Here is an 18,681-nt window from a genome sequence, read left to right on the forward strand (position 1 = left end):
AGCAGGAAGAAGACAATTTGCCTCCAGGTACTGGTGAAAAACTTTAGGGAACCTTTAATAAAAGTCTTTAGAGAACCTTGAATGGCTACCTACAGGAGAGAGGATTTCCGGCTCGCTTCATCTGTAAGATTGATCTCTCTAGGTGTGTGCAGACATAGTCTAAAGCTATGCAGACCTCATTTTTCATCCCTCAGCAAGGGCTATGCCTTCAAGAAATGTAAAATGATAGTTCCAAAGTCAGCAATTGGTCTCAAACCTCATGCTACAATACCTCAGCTCTATCTTTTGCCTTCTGCCTGCATTACATGTCATTTCAAACTGTGAATTGTGGAGGATTTGACAATGAGCATCACTGGCAAGTCTCTCCCCGTCTGTGGCCAGGACTGTGCTGGTTGAGTTGTTTCACCTGGTCTCCACTGACTCTCTGAGGTTTTTCCCCTCCCCCACAAAATTCAGCAAAATAAAGTGTTCACGGCAAGTGGGGTGTTGCCAAAGTAGCAGATTAGCAAAAATTATCAAAATAGCAAATAACACTGCTGACAAAACAGTGTGTCCTGAAATTCTATTGCCTTTACAAGCAGGAGAGCATTTTTTTTTAAGGTGGGGGGATTATTTTTTTTTAGGCAGCAGATGATTTTGGTTTCTTTTTTGCCTACTTACAAAGCAGTTTTCAGCATTGCAGACATTCATTTTACATTACTCACAGGGATGCCGATAGCTTGTCTCTGAAAGCTGAAATAATCGATGCCTTTAAAGTCAGTAGTCTTTTTCCTGGTCCACGTGGAAGCTTTGACTGCTTTTGTCCTCTGAGCTCCTCTGGTGCAGGTATAGTGGGGCTGACAACATGCTCCCCAAAATGTTGTTCATGGATACACCAGTATTACTCTCTTTTGTTCAAAGGATACTTTCCTTGTGTTTTTTATTGGAAAAGATGATACACAAGCTCAATTTTAAAAAGCCTTCCTGAAAAAGTATGTTGTCAATTTTTCCTGGTTTTATATGCATTTGGGTTATAGTAAGCAAAAGTAAATGCAATAATTCCAGATGCAAGGAGTTACATAGCATAGTTTTGACAGATCAGTTTATTGTCCCACATTGCTTATTCCTCAATCAAAGTTCTGATAATTGCTACCTTGTGCATATTTTAAGGTGGTATGGAAAACAAGCTTTTGTTTTTTCTCCGTTCTCATTTCATTAAAAATTAGTCAGATAGGCTTTGGGGCTTTCCTTCTATCATACAGGTTTGAATAAATCAATAGATTAAGGCAACTGTTCTTTATTTCTGGTTGCTTCCATGGTTAAGCGTGCTTTATGGTTGATTTGAAAGATATTTTAATTTGATATTTTAAGACTCTGTAGGCTATTTTCTGTAGAATCATTCTGTGAAGAAAGGGTTAGTATTTCTATATGCATTTACATCTAGGGCTTTGCTCTGTTGAAAAGCCTAGTGGATACATGTGAAGTTCATGAAAGAATCATGACAAGCCACTATACATAAAGCAGACATAATGCTGCAGAAGCACAGCATCTCTTAAAAAACAGCTATGGCCTAGACTTGAAAATCATTACATGACTTTTTAGCCTCACTGTCTATATCCCCTTGATGAAAGTAAATGTAATGTGCTTTCTCTAATGGGCACTTGTCTATCTGTAGTACTCCTGAAATGTGTCTGTAACTACTCAATGAAATGGTTATTGACAAATCATGTTAGATCAGCATAAATAGTGATACTGTCACCACTGTATGCCCATTATAATATCTTAAGGGTTGAAAGCTTTCTCTGGGTGGAAGCATTTATAGTCCATATTGTTTCGTAGAATCATCGCAGAATCACAGAATGGTTGAGGTTGGCAGAGACCTCTGAAGGTCATCTGGTCCAGCTTCCCTGCTCAAGTAGGACCACCTTGAGCAGGTTGCCCAGGTCTATGTCCAGGTGACTTTGAATATCTCAAGGGATGAAGACTCCATAGCCTCTCTGGGCAACTTGTGCTGGTCACCCTCACAGTAAGAAAGTGTTTCCTGATGTTCAGAAGGAACCTCCTCTGTTTCAGTTTGTGCCCATTGCCTCTGGTCCTTTCACTGGGTGCCACTGGAAAGAGCCTGGCTCGGTCTTCTTTGCACCCTCCCTTCAGATGTTTGTACACATTGATGAGATTTCCCCCCTAAGCCTTCTTTTCTGTAGGCTTAGTAGTCCCAGTTCTCTCAGTCTTTCGGCATAGGAGAGATGCTCCAGTTCCTTAATTATCGTAGTGGCTCTTCGCTGAACTGTCTCCAGTAGCTCTGTGTCTTGTAGTTGGAAGCCCAGAACTGGATTCAGCACTTGAGATGTGCCTCACTACTGCTGAGTAGAGGGGAAGGATCACCTCCCTCAACCTGCTGGCAATGCTTTCCCTAACACAGCCCAGGATACCATTTGCCTTCTTTGTGCAAGGGCACATTGCTGGCTCACGTTCAACTTCGTGTCCACCAGGACCCCCAGGTCCTTTACTACAAAGCTGCTTTCCAGCCAGTCAGCCCCAGCCCATGCTGGTGCAGGGGGTTGTTCCTCCCCAGGTGCAGGACTTCGCGCTTGCCGTGGTTGGACTTGGTGAGATTGCTGTTGGGCCATTTCTCCAGGGGTCTCTCTGGTGGTACAGCCCTCTGGCACATCAGCCACCCTCCCAGCCACTCACTGTCATTTCTGAAGAGATGTGAGAGCAGGCGCCATCTGATGGCTTCAGTTCTCTTTGTGATTTATGTTGCTACAGACAAGAAGATAGTGAGGTTGTGGAATTCCTTCGTCAATGTACAAATGAGTTTTGCTAATCAGCTAAGTTGCTTAAAGGAAAGAAACTGTTTTCTTCTCGAGATAATGTGCTCAAGGACAACAACGTTTTCAGCCTGTAATCATACCTAATCAATTCTGTGTATTGCTTTTATTTTGCCATCTCTTAGGATGCAGGAAGTCAACAAATAGGCTTTTTGCTGGGAAGCTGTGGAGTTACTGTGGCCTTGACTAGTGACGCATGCCATAAGGGACTGCCTAAAAGCCCCACAGGGGAGATACCACAGTTTAAAGGTAAGCCAAACCTTGCTTCTCGTGGATATCACAGATCATTTACTACAGTAACAGTCATTGCACTTGTCTAGTTGTAGTGGGCGAGGATCAGGCCCGTGCTGGAACACTCGCCACAGGAGCAGCCATGGCTGCTGCTGGGACATGATTGCCCAGGCTGGGTGTCGCTGGGTGTCACTGCCTGGGAGAGATCGCTGCTCCCACCTCATGGCTGCCGAGCAGTACGAGTGCTCCTGATCTGGTTCTCCGCTGGCTCGGCCAGGCTGCCGAGATCATCTGTGCCCAAAAGCAAAATTAAACCAACAGACTTAGGACTGTGGCAAATGAGAAGCAGTCACACAATTCAGTCCTATAGCTAAGCAGTAGGGACAGTAGCCTCTGACAGGAGAATGGTAATAAACTATTTGGGTCAACAATAGCTTAAACAATAGCCATTTCTTCTGAGATTGTCTGAGAAGGCCTTGGTGCTTCATAGCTGTGTTAAGAAAGCAGTTCTGGAAAATCCTCTTTCCTATGCTACGCTGACGTTGAAAAGAAGCAATGTTTAGGTAATGGTGACACTGGCATTCAGGGAAAAAAACGGCAAAGAAGAATTTTGTCTTGTCTTATCCGGCAGAAGCTCGACAAAAGCTGACTTTTCTTTGTCCCTCAGGCTGGCCAAAGCTTCTGTGGTTTGTCACAGAGTCTAAACACCTCTCCAAGCCACCTCGTGACTGGTTCCCACACATCAAGGATGCAAACAATGACACAGCTTACATTGAGGTGAGTTAACGAAGATGCATCTTCTCCTCAAATCGTTGCATATGGCACTTCTGGATTAGGTAAACATCATTATTCATTCGCCAGTCACAGAAGCAAAGAACATCCTGTTTTAGCTTGTTAATAAGTAATATTTTCTAATAAATTATACTGGATATTGATTTCAGAAAAGCTAATGAAATGTTAAATTGCATTTTTGGGGTTTCTAACATTAATAGTTTTATGTCATCTATGTGGCTGCCACAATATTGTATTAAACTTGCCTTGACCAGACTCAGTCTCATTCACAGTGTGGGCTTGCCCACTAGTCTTGAGATGGATAGACAGCAAGTTTCACAGTGAAGCATCAGTTGTCATATCACAACCTTCAGACCCTTTGAAAAAGAAGGAACTTCTTGTTCAAATGCTCGCCTGTCACTTACTGCTTTGTGAGTCACACTCCCCCAAAAGCCCAGCATCAGGAAGGGAAAATTAGTGATGCTGTTAAGTTTATTTTTTCTCCTTTTTTTTTTCCTGTTCTTTTTTCCCACTTCTGCATAGACTCAAATGCCTTGAATTCAGTGATGTTAGTATTGAATTTAAATGATTATTCAAAGGGAATATGTTTAAGTGAATGGAGCAAAGGTATTTACATCTTTGTGCAGTCAGAACACTGGGCTAGAGAAGCAGAAATGCCTCCATTTTCAGTCTTGCTGATTATCTTCATCATGGAGACAGATAAATGTTTAATTTACTTTAATTGCCAGTGATAGTTTTCAGACTCTAGCATAAAGTTGCAAAAATTACTGCAATCATCAGCAATGATCTCCCACCTCTTTTTTTGCTGCTGTCTCATGACTCTTTCATATTCTTCTGATCAAAGAGCTTGTGTCTTTCAGACTGAATATGTATAGATTATTATAACAGCACCCAGCAAGGATTCTGTGGTCAGCTCTTATCCCATGCCTTATGAGACACAGAAGAAAGAAGTTCAGGTTTATTGGTTGGCCTATAAAATCTAAGATGTGAACACTGAGCAGACTGAACTAGGTTATTCTCTGCTAAATCTAGCCAGTCTTTTAGTCATTAATGTGATCGGAATTGTTAGAATTATTTTTCCATAATGCCTGTATTCAAACAGCAGATGGATTTCTGGTATCAAGCCTGGGAAGCTTCAGTCAAAAAGAGAAAGCCTCTCTGAAAAAAAAAATCTCTTTTAAGAAAAAAATGCCTCCCAAACTCCTCAGTACTGCTGCCTTCTTAAAATAGAGTCATTAGATATGTCCATTATTCACCTACATAGGAAAACCTTTAAACATAGCTATTAAATAATGGAAATAGGACAACTATTGCACATTGACTTTGCCTGCTTATTTCTTTTTAGTACAAAACATGTAAAGATGGAAGCGTGCTTGGGGTGACTGTGACAAGGATTGCACTGCTGACGCACTGCCAAGCTCTGACCCAGGCATGTGGATACACAGAAGGTATGGAGCACACTTCCTTTGCTTCATCCTTAAAATCAAGTGTGAATTGTAATCTGTTTCTCACCAGGCTCATGTCTTATGTTTTACACAGATCTTTGTCCAAGGCTTCTAGATTTAAAAACCTGATATTTTTTTTCATTGGTTTTAGAAAATATGCAGACGTTTAAAATACCTTTGTGAGAGTTACAAATAATGTCCTAGCCAATACAAATCCTGCAGTGGAGACTTACTATGAAAGTTAAGCTTTGAGGGCATCAGTCATTTTATACTGAAGCTTCCTTCCTTTGAGTGGGTTTGCCTTGGGTCAATGCCATGTTCTAAAAAATAAACTCTGTTTTGTTTTTGTTGGACAGCTGAAACAATTGTGAATGTATTAGATTTCAAGAAGGATGTTGGTTTGTGGCATGGGATTCTTACAGTAAGTATGATTTTTATTTTGTGTGAGTATTTGAAAATAAACTAACCTAATATGCTTATTACTATCACAAACTGGGATCTCCTACAGCTTCTTCTAATACAATTTTTTCTGCTTTGAAAGCAAAAAATGTGTGTTAAACCTATGATCTTCTGCTAGCGCCCTTACCCGTAATGAGCACGGTAAAGATGCCAAAGTATTTTTATCCATCATGTCAAGTACTCTGGCCCCATTCTTACCATGTTGTTCTCATCTTACTGGTGCATGATTTTGAGATCAAACTTTAAAGCAGAGACACATTAAATAGGTACTTGCCTCTGTAAGGATATGATCCAATGGCATAGCTATATTACCACTGACTAGCTTCTCTATCAAAACAACTCTCACCAGTAGATGGTTTTGCTAACATTATAGTATTTCTGATACTTAAAATTGCATAAATTGATGACACCAAACTGAGGAAGGGAGAGCCACCCTGCAGGAAGACCTGGATAGCCTGGAAGAGTGGGCTAACACTCTTATCAAGTTCAACAAGACAAGTGTAAGGTCTTGCACGTTGGAAGACATAGTCCCGAAGTGCAGCACAGGCTGGGATATACCCATCTGGAGAGCAGCTCTGTGGAAAGGGACCTGGAGGTCTTGGTGGACAACAAGCTCAATATGAGTGAACAGTGTACTGCTGTGGCAAGGAAAGCCAACAGGATGCTCGGTTGCATCAAGGGCATCACCAGCAGAGCCAAAGAAGTTATTACCCCACTCTACTCAGTGCTTGTCAGGTCACACCTGTGTTTAGTTTTGGTCCCTGCTATACAAAAACGATGTGGACAGGCTGGAGAGGGTCCAGAGAAGGGCCACAAAGATATCAAAGGACTGGGAAGCCCGCCATGTGAAGAAAGGCTGAGAGAATTGGTTTTGTTCAGCCTTGAGAAAAGAAGGCTTAGGGGAGACCTTACCACCATGTTCAGTACTTAAAGGGTGACTGCAAAGAAGGCAGAGACTCCCTTTTTACGAGGAGTCACATGGAAAAGACGAGGGGTAATGGGTACAGGTTACTCCTGGGGAGAGTCCATTTGGACTCAAGAGGAAAAATTTTCCCAATGAGCACAATCATCCATTGGAATAATCTCCCCAGGGAAGTGGTGGATTTCCCATCATTGGACACTTGTAAGATTCAGCTGGACAGGGTGCTGGGCCATCTTGTCTAGACTGTGCTTTTGCCAAGAAAGGTTGGACCAGATGATCCCTTGAGGTACCTTCCAACCTGGTGTTCTATGATTCTGTGATTCTATGAAATTGCCTACTTGCTGTTTGAATGTCTTCCTTGACTGACATGGGAGGCAATTGACATATTTTTTAAGGATTATTTCCAAAGGTGCTACTGCAGTCAGTGACTCACAAAATACTTACTATTCACTGAACATTTTAAGAACAGACACCAAGTTTTGAAGGGTTGCTGTTTGGGGATCCCAGGATGTACAGGCCCTACATGCTATGATTCCCGGGAATCCGAAATACTTCTCTAATGCGGTGCTATACTCCTCCTCTGTTCCTAATATTAAAGGGCAGTAATAATACTTCTGAAGCAGAAATGGTCGATTAGGCTTAAAGCCCATAAGTATCTCATGTTAAAAAAACATATCACTGAAGTTGAAAACAAGCATCTAATAGAGCTTTTCTGTGCCTTCTTTTGCTATTAATCTTGGTATGAACTTCTTTTTTTTCATGACTTCCCTGTAAGTGCTTTTCCTATACCTACATTTGTGCCAGACTGAAAGGAGAATTATCTTTTGCAGTTCTGCAAGTGTTCAGATGACTAACCCACTGGGACACTTAACCTGTGTGAGGAACAACTTTCTTAAGCCTAGGTTTTCCAAAACAAATACTGTACTTAACCTGAGCTGCTATGAGTGGAGACGCGTTGCCCTCAGAAGATGTTTCTAAATCGCAACAGAAGTAAAGCAGCAGCTCATTTAAGGGCTGTTTGTTTAGCAGTAACATGAGAAATCACTAAAGCAATTGACTGCCTCAGACTGGGAGATCAGTTTTGCATCTGTCATTGGCTTCACTCAGCTGCTTTTTCTAAACTTCCTGTAACTTTTCATGACCTTGTTGAAAATACTGGAATTAGCCCACCTGGAGAAGGACTGAAAAACTCCTTCATTTATTTTCTGTAAAAATAAATTGATCTCTGCTTAATCTGTGACTCCAGTTTCTCTGTCTACTGTCTTTTCAACAATTTGTGCCCCGCTACCATTAGTAGGTTTTCAGTCTTCACAAAGATGGATTTCTTTAGACAGATATGTTGCTGTTGCTTGTCCTTTTGACTAAAGAGCCTTCATATATACTGAAGTTTAGGAGGCTTAGGGATAATATTAACCTACATAGCAAACATGTAGACATCGTTCATGTGATGTTGTTTTACTTTTTCTATTAAAAGTGAATTGCTTAGAGTATAAATAGGAAGAAAATCTTTTTCATTCTTTTTCCAGTACCGCTTAAAAGTTATGATCTGATTAGTCTAAATCCTTAATCCTTAATTAAAGCATTAGAAAATGGGGATCTGTTTCATCTTAATGTAGATAGCTAGATAGGAAAAGATAGATGCTAGACTTGACAATAAAACAAGCATAGAGTGATTTGCATGGATGCCTCTGCCCAGAACGCAATATAAATAATTATCACAGTTGTTGTATAAAACCCATTTATCTTGTTTGATTTCAGAGTGTCATGAACATGATGCATGTTATAAGTATTCCATACTCCTTAATGAAAGTGAATCCACTGTCATGGATACAAAAAGTCTGTCAATACAAAGGTAAGGAACAAGAATATACAAAAGTATACTTGATAGTCAAAATCAAAAGTACAAATTGATAATACAAGTGTATATCTTTTATATGTGGTATTAGTAATCTTCCCATTCTTATTGCAGCAAAAGTTGCCTGTGTAAAATCCAGAGACATGCACTGGGCATTGGTGGCACATCGAGATCAGAGAGACATCAACCTTTCTTCACTGCGAATGCTAATAGTGGCTGATGGTGCAAACCCATGTAAGCTCTGCTTCTGCAGTCCAGTAGAGAATAGGAATTGTTTTCTGTCTTGCATTTAAAGTTTCAATATTCAGTCATCTTAGCTAAAATATTTGCAAAGTATAGGGTTTGTCTACTGCAAACTATATGATATTTATGAAAGCAGTAATTAATTTTGGATTTTTTTAAATTGTATTTTTATTTAGCTAATCCTGAGGCAAACTTAATATTCCACATAAAGTAAGTTGCAGTAAATCCAGTTTTGTTTAACATGACAGTCATGTATTAAGACTGAAGTAAATAAGCTATTGAAAGGATCAGGACATTTCTTCTGAGTGGTAGCACTCAGAGGCAGAAGTAACTGAGAATTTTAGGGGTATACCTATACTACTCTTGAGAACGACAACTGGATCACTTCATGACAATTAATAGGATGAACTGTTTTTCTGTATTATTTAATATACCAACATATAGCTGTTCTATTTGTTTGTAGTAGTTTGCTTGGAGTTTCTGAATTAAATCTTTGATTTGCCTTATCCTAAAAAAGAAAACTGTATAATTAAATTCATACTTTAAATCTAACAGTAATGGCTTTTCTATGTAAAAACAGTGAAAAGATTTTCTGCTCAAAAATTAATCTTTACTCACTGTTTGCATACACAACTGTATATAAATATAAATAGTTGTAGCATCTATGACTTCTTTCCCTTTTTAATTTTTTTCTCCTGAAAAGCCTATATATTCAGTTATAACTTTGCAGTTTGAATAACACCACTTCAGAAATCAGATTATTTTCTCCTCTGATTTTTTTTTTTTTTAACTTCAGGGTCTATTTCTTCCTGTGATGCATTTCTCAATGTCTTCCAAAGTAAAGGTCTAAGACAGGAGGTCATTTGTCCCTGCGCTAGTTCACCGGAAGCTCTCACTGTGGCTATTCGAAGGTACTGTGTTACGCCACTGGAAGTAGACCAACTGTAGAATATATGTGGTAATTTGAAAAGAAATGAAAAATTTATTCGAGTATGAATCTGCATACTTACCTTCTGAATGACATTTTTAGTTTTCTTTTTGTTTATGTCTAAAGAAGACATACAAGAAGAACTTGTAATAATTTAACTTCAGAGTGCTTTATAATAGAGTTCCCATTTCTGTTTTTTTATCTAGTTCTAAATGAAATAGACTGAAATGCAAAAGCTAATTCTGTAAAAAGAAGTGGAAAAATGCCACTGTAGGCATAAAATTAATTAAAATGGGGGAATTTAGGTGGAATTGCTATCAAGGAAAATCATGCTTTAAAGTAGTCTGTTTAAAGAGAATTATGACATTCTGCAGGTTGGTTTTGGCTGACTGGCACTTTTTAACCATTCATAGACTCTCAGTAATCATCTGGAAATACGCTTTGAGCCGGGGGGATTTGTGCCTAGAAATAAAATGGATGAATTCTAATAAAACTATTAAGCCCTGTGTACATGAATGTCAGTATGCAGCAGTCACCTGTTATGAGTGTTGTAGCACACAGTAAATGGCATAACTGTTGTCTGTTTTGGCAGAGTTTTCCAAAAGCTGTACCTTGAATAGTAGGCACTTTGTTTTTAAGTTCGGATTTCTGCAGCCATTTATAATTGTTTCACATGTTAAAACATGCAGTATAAAACTGTAAAGCACTGTAATAGCATTAAGTAAAATACTTCCTGCCACAAAGTTTAAAATACACTGTCCAAGTGAAATTTAACTAGATTTTCAATTAGCTTTTCAACGAAACATTGCAGGAAGAAAGACATGAGGCCAAGAGTGTGGTTGACTTTCAGTCACCTCATTATTAACTTAAAACATCTGAAAGGTATCCATTAGGGACTTATCCTGTCCAGGTTATTCATCTTTCTGTGAACTACGGGATCTCAGAGAGCCGTTTATTCAGTTCCACCAGCCCGTTCTCAGCTTTACACCAAGGAGTACATTGTTTTTCCCTTGCACTGGGTTTCCCTGCAGTAGGCTGTGCAGACCTACACTCCCTTGGAATGAGCTCTTGCTTGTAAGTGCAGAGAGGATGTGGAAGGGCAGCGAATGTCGCTTGTGCTGAGCACTGATTAACGGGAGAGAGTTTTCATTTCCTGTGCTAGTCCTGGAAAATCTGCCCCAGATCACAGGTTATGAAGTGGGAGAACTCACTGCATCTCAATGTACGCTGGCTGGCATGCCCTTTCTAGACTTAAACTCTATGCTTATAGCCATTTGAAGCACTAGAGATTAATTTTCAAATTAACTAGCATCGAGAGCTTACATAAAAAAATTTATTAGCACATAAAATAGTGGATAATTCAAAAAAAAAAAAAAAGCATTTTTATCTTCAGTGCCTTGCTGTGTAATTACAGAGCAGTTTGTGTTACAGTGAATGTTACTGAACACGTATCTCTTTTTTTTTGAAGTCTGTTTAATGGTAGGATAATACCAGCTGAACTTGGGAGCTTTAGTATTTTTCATTTTATTTAAGCTATCTCCACTGACAGTAAAGTCGTCATCATACAAGTTCCAAAGAGTTACAGCTGAAGTATGCATTAAAAGGACTCCCTGCAGAGCATAGATCCATAGAGCTCCTGGTTAATGCTCCAACTCTTTCAAAATCTATGGTGTATTTTTACTGATCCTCCTACAAGCAAGAGTAACAAAACCCATTCTCAGTTGAAATACCCTTATAGTTTAGAAAAAGGCAGTTAGTAATAGACTAATAGGTCTTCAGCCTTAGAGCTGAATCAGAAAACCTAATATTTAAAGGAATTTGTCATGCAAGTAATTCTTTATGGTGTTCCCCTTTGCTTTATTGCACATGAGCCTGAACCCACTTGCTTAAGGGAGTGCAAAAGTTTAGGTACAGGTCTGTTCCCATTTGAATGACTGGCAAAAAATAATGGTAAAATAGATGGTATCTGTAAATGGTTGTGGTAACTGTTCTCAAAATTCTCTTCAGCTACTCAGTATGAACAAGTCAGCTTTGAAGAAGATGCACACTGTCCCTATTTCATGGTTAGGGAAACTAAAGGGGTAGGTTTGTCTGGTGGTTTAAGCTAAATTTACATAGGATATGAAGTGGGTGGAATTATACGTTTGTTTAGTTGCTCCTACCTTAATCAAAGAATTTTTCTTTGTCTAGCAAGCAGTTACAAAATTTAAAATTTGAACTTTAAAATAAATTATAAATACATTGAAACTGGATTATTTATATCTCATCTTCTTTCCAAGTGATTTCTCTCCTTCTGTTTGGCAGAGATACTTGTTTTAGGGATGTTCTTTTGTGGATGTCATGCACACAACAAAATAAGATACCATATATTGCAGGATTGTTGCTGACAAGATACTTTCTAAGAGGATGTGTAGGTGCTGTCAGGTGCTTAGCTCCCCACCTCACTTCCCCATCCAGGCCCTCTGGCTGCATTCCCTTTTGGTGTCAAATAGCCAGTTGCCTGCAAGAGGAGACTCGAGCAGGGTTAGCTGGTCTCTCATTGAAGGATCCGCCTCAGGCTGCCAGGACACCAGAAGTACTCTGAAACAGCAGCTCTGAAATGCCTGTCCTGTGGACCTCAGGTCCTCGGCACCAACTCTTGCCTTCTGCTCACTACCTGCTTCCATTGCACGTTGCTTCTTGCTAACATGGGCGAAGCTGTTATCTCAGCCCAGGCCACAGCAAGTGGAGCTCTGTTGACAAGTCCCCCAACATGATCCTACCAGGCCTGGTGCCTCCAGTGTCCCTCCCGTGTGCCCCTGTCCTCCGCACAGCCACTGTCTTTCAAAGCTGCTTCTTTTTAGCAGCCTTTGGATGTGATAAATAAGGCAAGAAAACATGTGGTGAAAGTCTAGCTGGCCGCTGTTCCTAGAAGGCTGTGAGAAGCTGTGTGTGCCTGTGGGAGACCTCTCTTTTCATGAGCAGTAAAATGTGTGTTTTGGGGAGCAAAGATGAGAGGAAGTTGATCAATAATGTCGCTGAAAGTTCCTTTTGCATGATGGGAGTGTTATTTATCACAGCTGCTTGTTTACTAGTGCCGTTTGTTATGCTCTAATGCGTTTTCAAGCGTGCCCACATCCTTCTTTGTTGACAACGTCACTTGAGAAATATGCCTCATAAAACCTATTAATTGAAATTTATAGTGCCGATCGCTGCAAGGCTTACGTGAGCATGGCTGGCTAAGGCCCATCTAGTATTTCAAGCACAAGAGAGGAGAAGTGTCATATGAAAGGACATTATCTGTTAAAAAATAGTTGTGTTATGATGGAGTATTTAGGAAAAATGCAGAATCTTGAACTAAATATTGCCTGTTTTATCCATCTTGAAAATAGCTAGAGTCTGGGTGCTCTACATGGATGCGTTATCTGCACTCAAATCAGCATCGCATTACCTTCCAGTTTTGCATTTTAAAATGCAGGACAGTATAAGAATCTTTCCAGACATGAAAAGCCCTGACATATTCCGCTGACTTAATAACTTGCACACGTCAACAGTCGTTTGCTCAAGCCACACTCCACATAGGTATAATTGTATCCACTGCTACAACAGACGGTTTTATGTTGAAACAAGTTGACAGGCAGCTTGTGCTGATGCTGGGGAATTGTACAGCAGTGACTCTGAGCAAATTGAGGCGTTACAAAGAGGCTGCATCTACAACATTCTGACCATGACTGATGAAGGTGTAATTTGTTTCCATTTTCATGTGGTAAATTAGAATAGGAAGAATTTAATTATATGCACTAAAATAAAGATGGTGAAGTCCTTGCAGCTTCCACAGATAATTGGCAGTGAATCTGTTACAACCTAATTTCTTCAGTTTAGTAATTTTAAATACTTAAGTATTGGGAATGGGAAATCATATCTGTGATTTAAACATAACATACTCATATTCTAATCTTGGCTTTGATACCAACGTGTTAGTTAGGCTTTTAGTCTGGCAGGTGAGCTGGGTTTCCTAGTTCTAGGCTGCCTCAAAATAGGTAAAATATAGAGGGTTTATCAAGTTATTACTGATCAGTTCCAAATATTTAGAGTGCGGTTTCCCTCCACATTGTCTGCATTGCCTTTCAGTATTTTTAAAACAAATCAAAAGGCCTTTGCTTGGGTAATCAAGCAATCTTTATAGATCTATCTGAAAATTAAATACAAGCTGTTTTGAGTAAATGTTAGGTGTTATGTTCATCTCTGCAGCCCCATATATGTTGGTGGCTACTGAATGGGAGAGTTGACATACATAATTACTCAGAAATTACTGAAATCCTGAAAAACAGGATTCTGTCAGGTCTAGTAGGGAAAAAAAGAAGATGAAATTTCAACTGTCAAATAGAGGAGTATTTGCAATAGTAGTCCGTTAAGAGTAAGAAAATGCTTACGTTTGCCTGCTGGTGTGCTGATGTTATAACCCATGGTTGCAGGCCAACGGATGACAGCAATCAGCCACCAGGCAGAGGAGTTCTCTCCATGCATGGTCTCACTTATGGAGTGATTCGAGTGGACTCTGAAGAAAAGCTTTCCGTTCTGACTGTCCAGGATGTTGGCTTAGTGATGCCAGGAGGTAAGGAACTGTCTTTGAAACTCTATGATTCATCAGTTTAAGTAATTAGCTGTAAAAAGTCATAGGTGGGCATACTTTGCCACTAATCCACAAGGTTTGGGGTTAGAACATGTGTACTTGAAAACATTTTAGTCCAAAAGCATTACCTTGTAAAACTTCATGGTTTGGAAATCCCAAGATTTCTTCTCTCTGTTGATCTCAGTGGATGTCTTTACTCGCCTTAGTGGTGTGCTTTAAACAACCTGTCACCACATGAGAACATCCATTCATTAACTGTGAGATACTGGTACAGAAAACAAGAGAGTTGGATTCCAGTGTCTGGAGGCTATAAATATCCATAAGCCTGACCCAGATGAGACTCAGTAGTGAAAGTTTTCATAACCTATGCTAAGGATCAAAAAAACTGCTGTCTGAAGGGTTGCAGAATGTTTTTCCAAAGATCTTGTGCTATCACTCAGTTATTAGAAAGAGGAGGTATGACTGAGCAGTTCCTGCTGATAAATTCAAACTGAAACCAGTGCTTCTAAAGATGAAGATAAGCTTTTTCATAAGAGAGCTAGATTTTAAATGAAATGTTATAGAGACTAGAAATGGATAATACTGTAGTTTTTCATAAGAGAATGTCTGTTATGCACCAAAGGAATGAAACATAATGATGCATGTTATAAAATTTCAGTTGAACAACTTAAAATAAAGATAAGATTGATTGTTTTCTAATAGTTATTATATAAGATATTATTATAGATGTGCCGTCTTGCACTTCATACTACATTCTGATCATTTTAATAAAAGTACACACTCCTGTTTATCCTCAGAGTGAGAGAAAGGTCATTCAAGATTCTTTACACTGGTACTTAAAAGACGTGCTGATTTGTTTCTGGTCTCCCTTGTTCATCATAGCCTCTTTCCAGCTGCAAAATCTACACATGCTGGACTCCAACTCCAGGGATTATAGCTAAAGCAGCATACCTGATTCTTATTCACATGGCTGACACATAAAATAGTGCTTCTTCCTCAGACCAGTGCTTCCTAATCCCTCCTGTTTAGCTCCTGCTGTCTCTGCAGTCCTGTAAGACCGGTGAGAGGGAGGCTGAGCTCTGATAAATTCTTGGTAAAAAAACCACACTAGTCTGCTAGAATATCTTGATCTTTCATATGGTGTTACTTTCTACTTTGTGAGAGGTGGATTCCTGGTTGCCTGTCCCCCTGGCAGTATAATTGTTATCAAGAACTCCATCAGGGTATTTCATTTTGCACTGACTGCAGCAAATCTGGTCTTCAGTATGCAAAACTGGGAACACGATCATATTTCACAGCAATATTACAGATCAACTGAAATTTTAGAGAGCAAGGCAAATTAGGTTTTGTTATCAGTGTAAACTGAGTTTACATAAAGCTCTTCACATTTTTTGTATAAATATTTTTTATAATATAAATAACATTTGATAATGTTGAACACCTTAATGTTTGACAAACTGTTTATGTCAACTCCACCATGATGTTGTTCCTACAGCATTTATGTTATTCTGTAGTTCGTTTTATAATATTTTTTAAAGTCCTTTGCTCTCCCTCTAGCTATAATGTGTTCAGTGAAGCCAGATGGAATTCCTCAGCTCTGTAAAACAGATGAAATAGGAGAACTTTGTGTATGTGCTATTGCAACGGGTACGTCATATTATGGACTCTCGGGCATGACCAAAAATACTTTTGAGGTAAGCTGACTAAAAAATGCTGTATAAAACCCTCAGTTTTTCACTTTTGCTATTGCAAGATAATATTTGACATAAAATATTCATAGTAATAGTATCAGAATAGCAGTAGTAATCAATGCTTGTGGCTTGGGACCTGTAGTCTAGCCAGATAATCTGCACTGAAGCCCATTTCATTAAGTGCAGTAGTAGATCTTTATGTGGGTTTAGTTTTGGCTCTGAGGAGCTTTTACTTTAATTTTGAAAGAAGATACCAGGGGCTGAAACAATCAGGAGGAAAGCAGAAAGAAAGACAAAGTTCAAAAGGCAATACCGTACAAGTCTATGAGCAAGCTTCATGCAGAACTTGATTGTTGCAAACAGTAGGAAAGCTGCTGAGTATCTTTAAAAAGCAATTTCCAACATTTCCACAACTCAGCCAGCATTAAAGGCTTGCATTTATACAGAATCCTGACAGGGGTAGTCTTCAAGAGGTATCTGAATAGCAGATATCTTCTCCTAATTAGTCCCCACCTGCTTTTGTTTGAATTGCCATAGGTGAAAGCCTTTTTGCTCTCTGGAATCTGTTTTCCAGTAGGTTTCAGCTCCAGTGCAGACAGCTGTATTGATAGCTGCGCTGTAACTGCTCACTTGTTATCATTAACTTCTGCTGAAGCCAGTATGAAAGGCTGAACAAATCAGAGAAATACTGGAAAAATTTGAGCTGAGATTTTTATTAAGTTCTGATGCTTTTCCCTTTTAATATTTGAGAAAAAAAAGTTAAGAAAAATACATTTACATTTCCCTTAACAAATGCTCTGGTATTACCATTTTTAATAGACCAAACATGAGTAATGTCTCCTGCAAAATGCAGATCTGAAATTTGTAAACACAATACATTAATTAATTAATGGAGACTAGTGCATACAGTTCACCATACTGCTATTGAAGCCAGGAATACTGCGATGCTATTGTGATCTGACATTTGTTGATAGCTGATTATTGTGCTATAAGTACAATTGGCAATACTCAGTGTGAATCATAATCCTGAATTTCACATATTTTAGGGTAGAAAGGTACTTAACGTTCATTTTGTAGTACTTGTTGTAATTGTAAAATCATTCATAGTTCATAACTGAGTCCGCAGTTTAACAGCATATTTAGACTGGTTTAGACTTATTCCTAATGGTAAGCAAATAAATTGTCATTGAGTGAGCGGGACCACTCATTTTTGAAGTTAAGCATGTTCTTAGGAGCCCTCTCCAGATGGGCCTCTTTTCTGTTTTACTGTGTAATTCATGTTGCAGGTATTAGACAGTCAAAGAGGTTTGTGTTCCTGAAATGAATAATGGTTGAGGATGTATAAGCATTAAATCTGTTCAGTAAGAGCCACCCATGGGCATCTGGCAGCAGAATTTGACCTTTCTTTTTAGATAAACCTTGAAGGACACTACAGAGCCATGGTCTTCCACTTGCCATCAACTTAAATAACTTGCCTTTAGACTATTTCAGTTTAAAGAAGCGACGGCAGGAAAGTGTGGTTGTGTCAAAATGCAGCTCAAAGTAGCTCACGTGCCAGAAGGATAACACTGTGCTAGTTAGGGTAAAAAAAGTGGTAGAAATCTGTCCTGTGGAAGTCATGTATGTGTCTGGTATTAAGACATTTAGAGAGGCTGTTTTTTCACTTTTAGACATGCTACAGAAGGCATTATCACTGATATTGTGAGGACTTAATTGACCTTAGATAAAAATGTGGTCAGCTGCAAGAGTCATTAATGTACAGTACCTTAAAATAGCTTCACTTCTAGCCTGCTTATTTCTCTATACTGTGCTGGAAATAAGCATGAGGTACTGAAAAGAACCTGTGCTGTAATGTTTACAATTTAATCTCTCTGTAACCTATACATAGCACCTCAGTTTAGCTTCACTCTCCATAACTTTTTTTTCCTCAGTACTGTTTGTCTTCATTTATTATTTTTTTAAAGTCATAAATGATTTACAGAGCCATGATTAGGGTAAATATGTATAGAACTTGCTGGAACTCGGGTACAAAAAATTGTACACAGTAGTCCAGCGGTTTTCTCACACTCCCTTTATGGTCAGTGAAGAGTAAAGAGCATCACCAGCGACTATTTACTTCATTCCAGAAGAGCCATCTGAGAGAGAATGCCTGAAATATTTTGCAGCGTGATCTTTGTGTATAGAATTGAAGACCTGTAATTTCTCTGTCTTGCAGGTATTTCCTATGACCAGTTCTGGAGGCCCTATCACTGAATATCCTTTTATAAGGACTGGACTACTAGGCTTTATAGGACCAGGTGGACTTGTTTTTGTTATCGGCAAAATGGATGGTTTGATGGTTGTCAGTGGAAGAAGACATAATGCTGATGACATTGTAGCAACAGCACTGGCCGTGGAACCAATGAAATTTGTCTACAGAGGAAGGTTTGATCCTTTCTTTTCTTAGATTATACAGAAATCTTTATTTTGCTTAGACCCGGTGTAAGTGACTCAGTGATCTGCACTGTGGTTTCCCTCCATTGCTGTTCATATTGCTAGAACCAGGAGATAGCAGAAGTGTCATGGTTTGGGCTGGGCTGGCCACTAAAATGAATGACAGTGTTGAGGCAGACTTTGGATACCAAGGTCCAAAACTGTGATTATTAAAACTTCCAGTTGAACAGGTGGTCACTTCTGAAGGTGTTGAGTCAACA

The 18,681-nt window shown here is 39.2% G+C and overlaps 1 protein-coding gene across 2 annotated transcripts in view; it reads left to right on the forward strand.

Annotated features, from left to right (window-relative positions):
- DIP2C (disco interacting protein 2 homolog C) overlaps window positions 1-18,681 on the forward strand; it is a 323,592-nt gene that overhangs the window by 237,807 nt on the left and 67,104 nt on the right. For both annotated transcript variants that reach the window (XM_074157701.1, XM_074157702.1), the window contains 10 exons: window positions 2,936-3,059; window positions 3,709-3,818; window positions 5,179-5,281; window positions 5,635-5,699; window positions 8,418-8,511; window positions 8,629-8,748; window positions 9,554-9,668; window positions 14,140-14,279; window positions 15,855-15,991; window positions 18,204-18,412. In XM_074157701.1, the coding sequence (XP_074013802.1) occupies window positions 2,936-3,059; window positions 3,709-3,818; window positions 5,179-5,281; window positions 5,635-5,699; window positions 8,418-8,511; window positions 8,629-8,748; window positions 9,554-9,668; window positions 14,140-14,279; window positions 15,855-15,991; window positions 18,204-18,412 (1,217 nt within the window). The remainder of the gene's footprint in view (window positions 1-2,935; window positions 3,060-3,708; window positions 3,819-5,178; window positions 5,282-5,634; window positions 5,700-8,417; window positions 8,512-8,628; window positions 8,749-9,553; window positions 9,669-14,139; window positions 14,280-15,854; window positions 15,992-18,203; window positions 18,413-18,681) is intronic.

The sequence above is a fragment of the Numenius arquata genome, chromosome 12, assembly GCF_964106895.1.
Source record: "Numenius arquata chromosome 12, bNumArq3.hap1.1, whole genome shotgun sequence".
Classification (NCBI taxonomy): Eukaryota; Metazoa; Chordata; class Aves; order Charadriiformes; family Scolopacidae; genus Numenius; species Numenius arquata.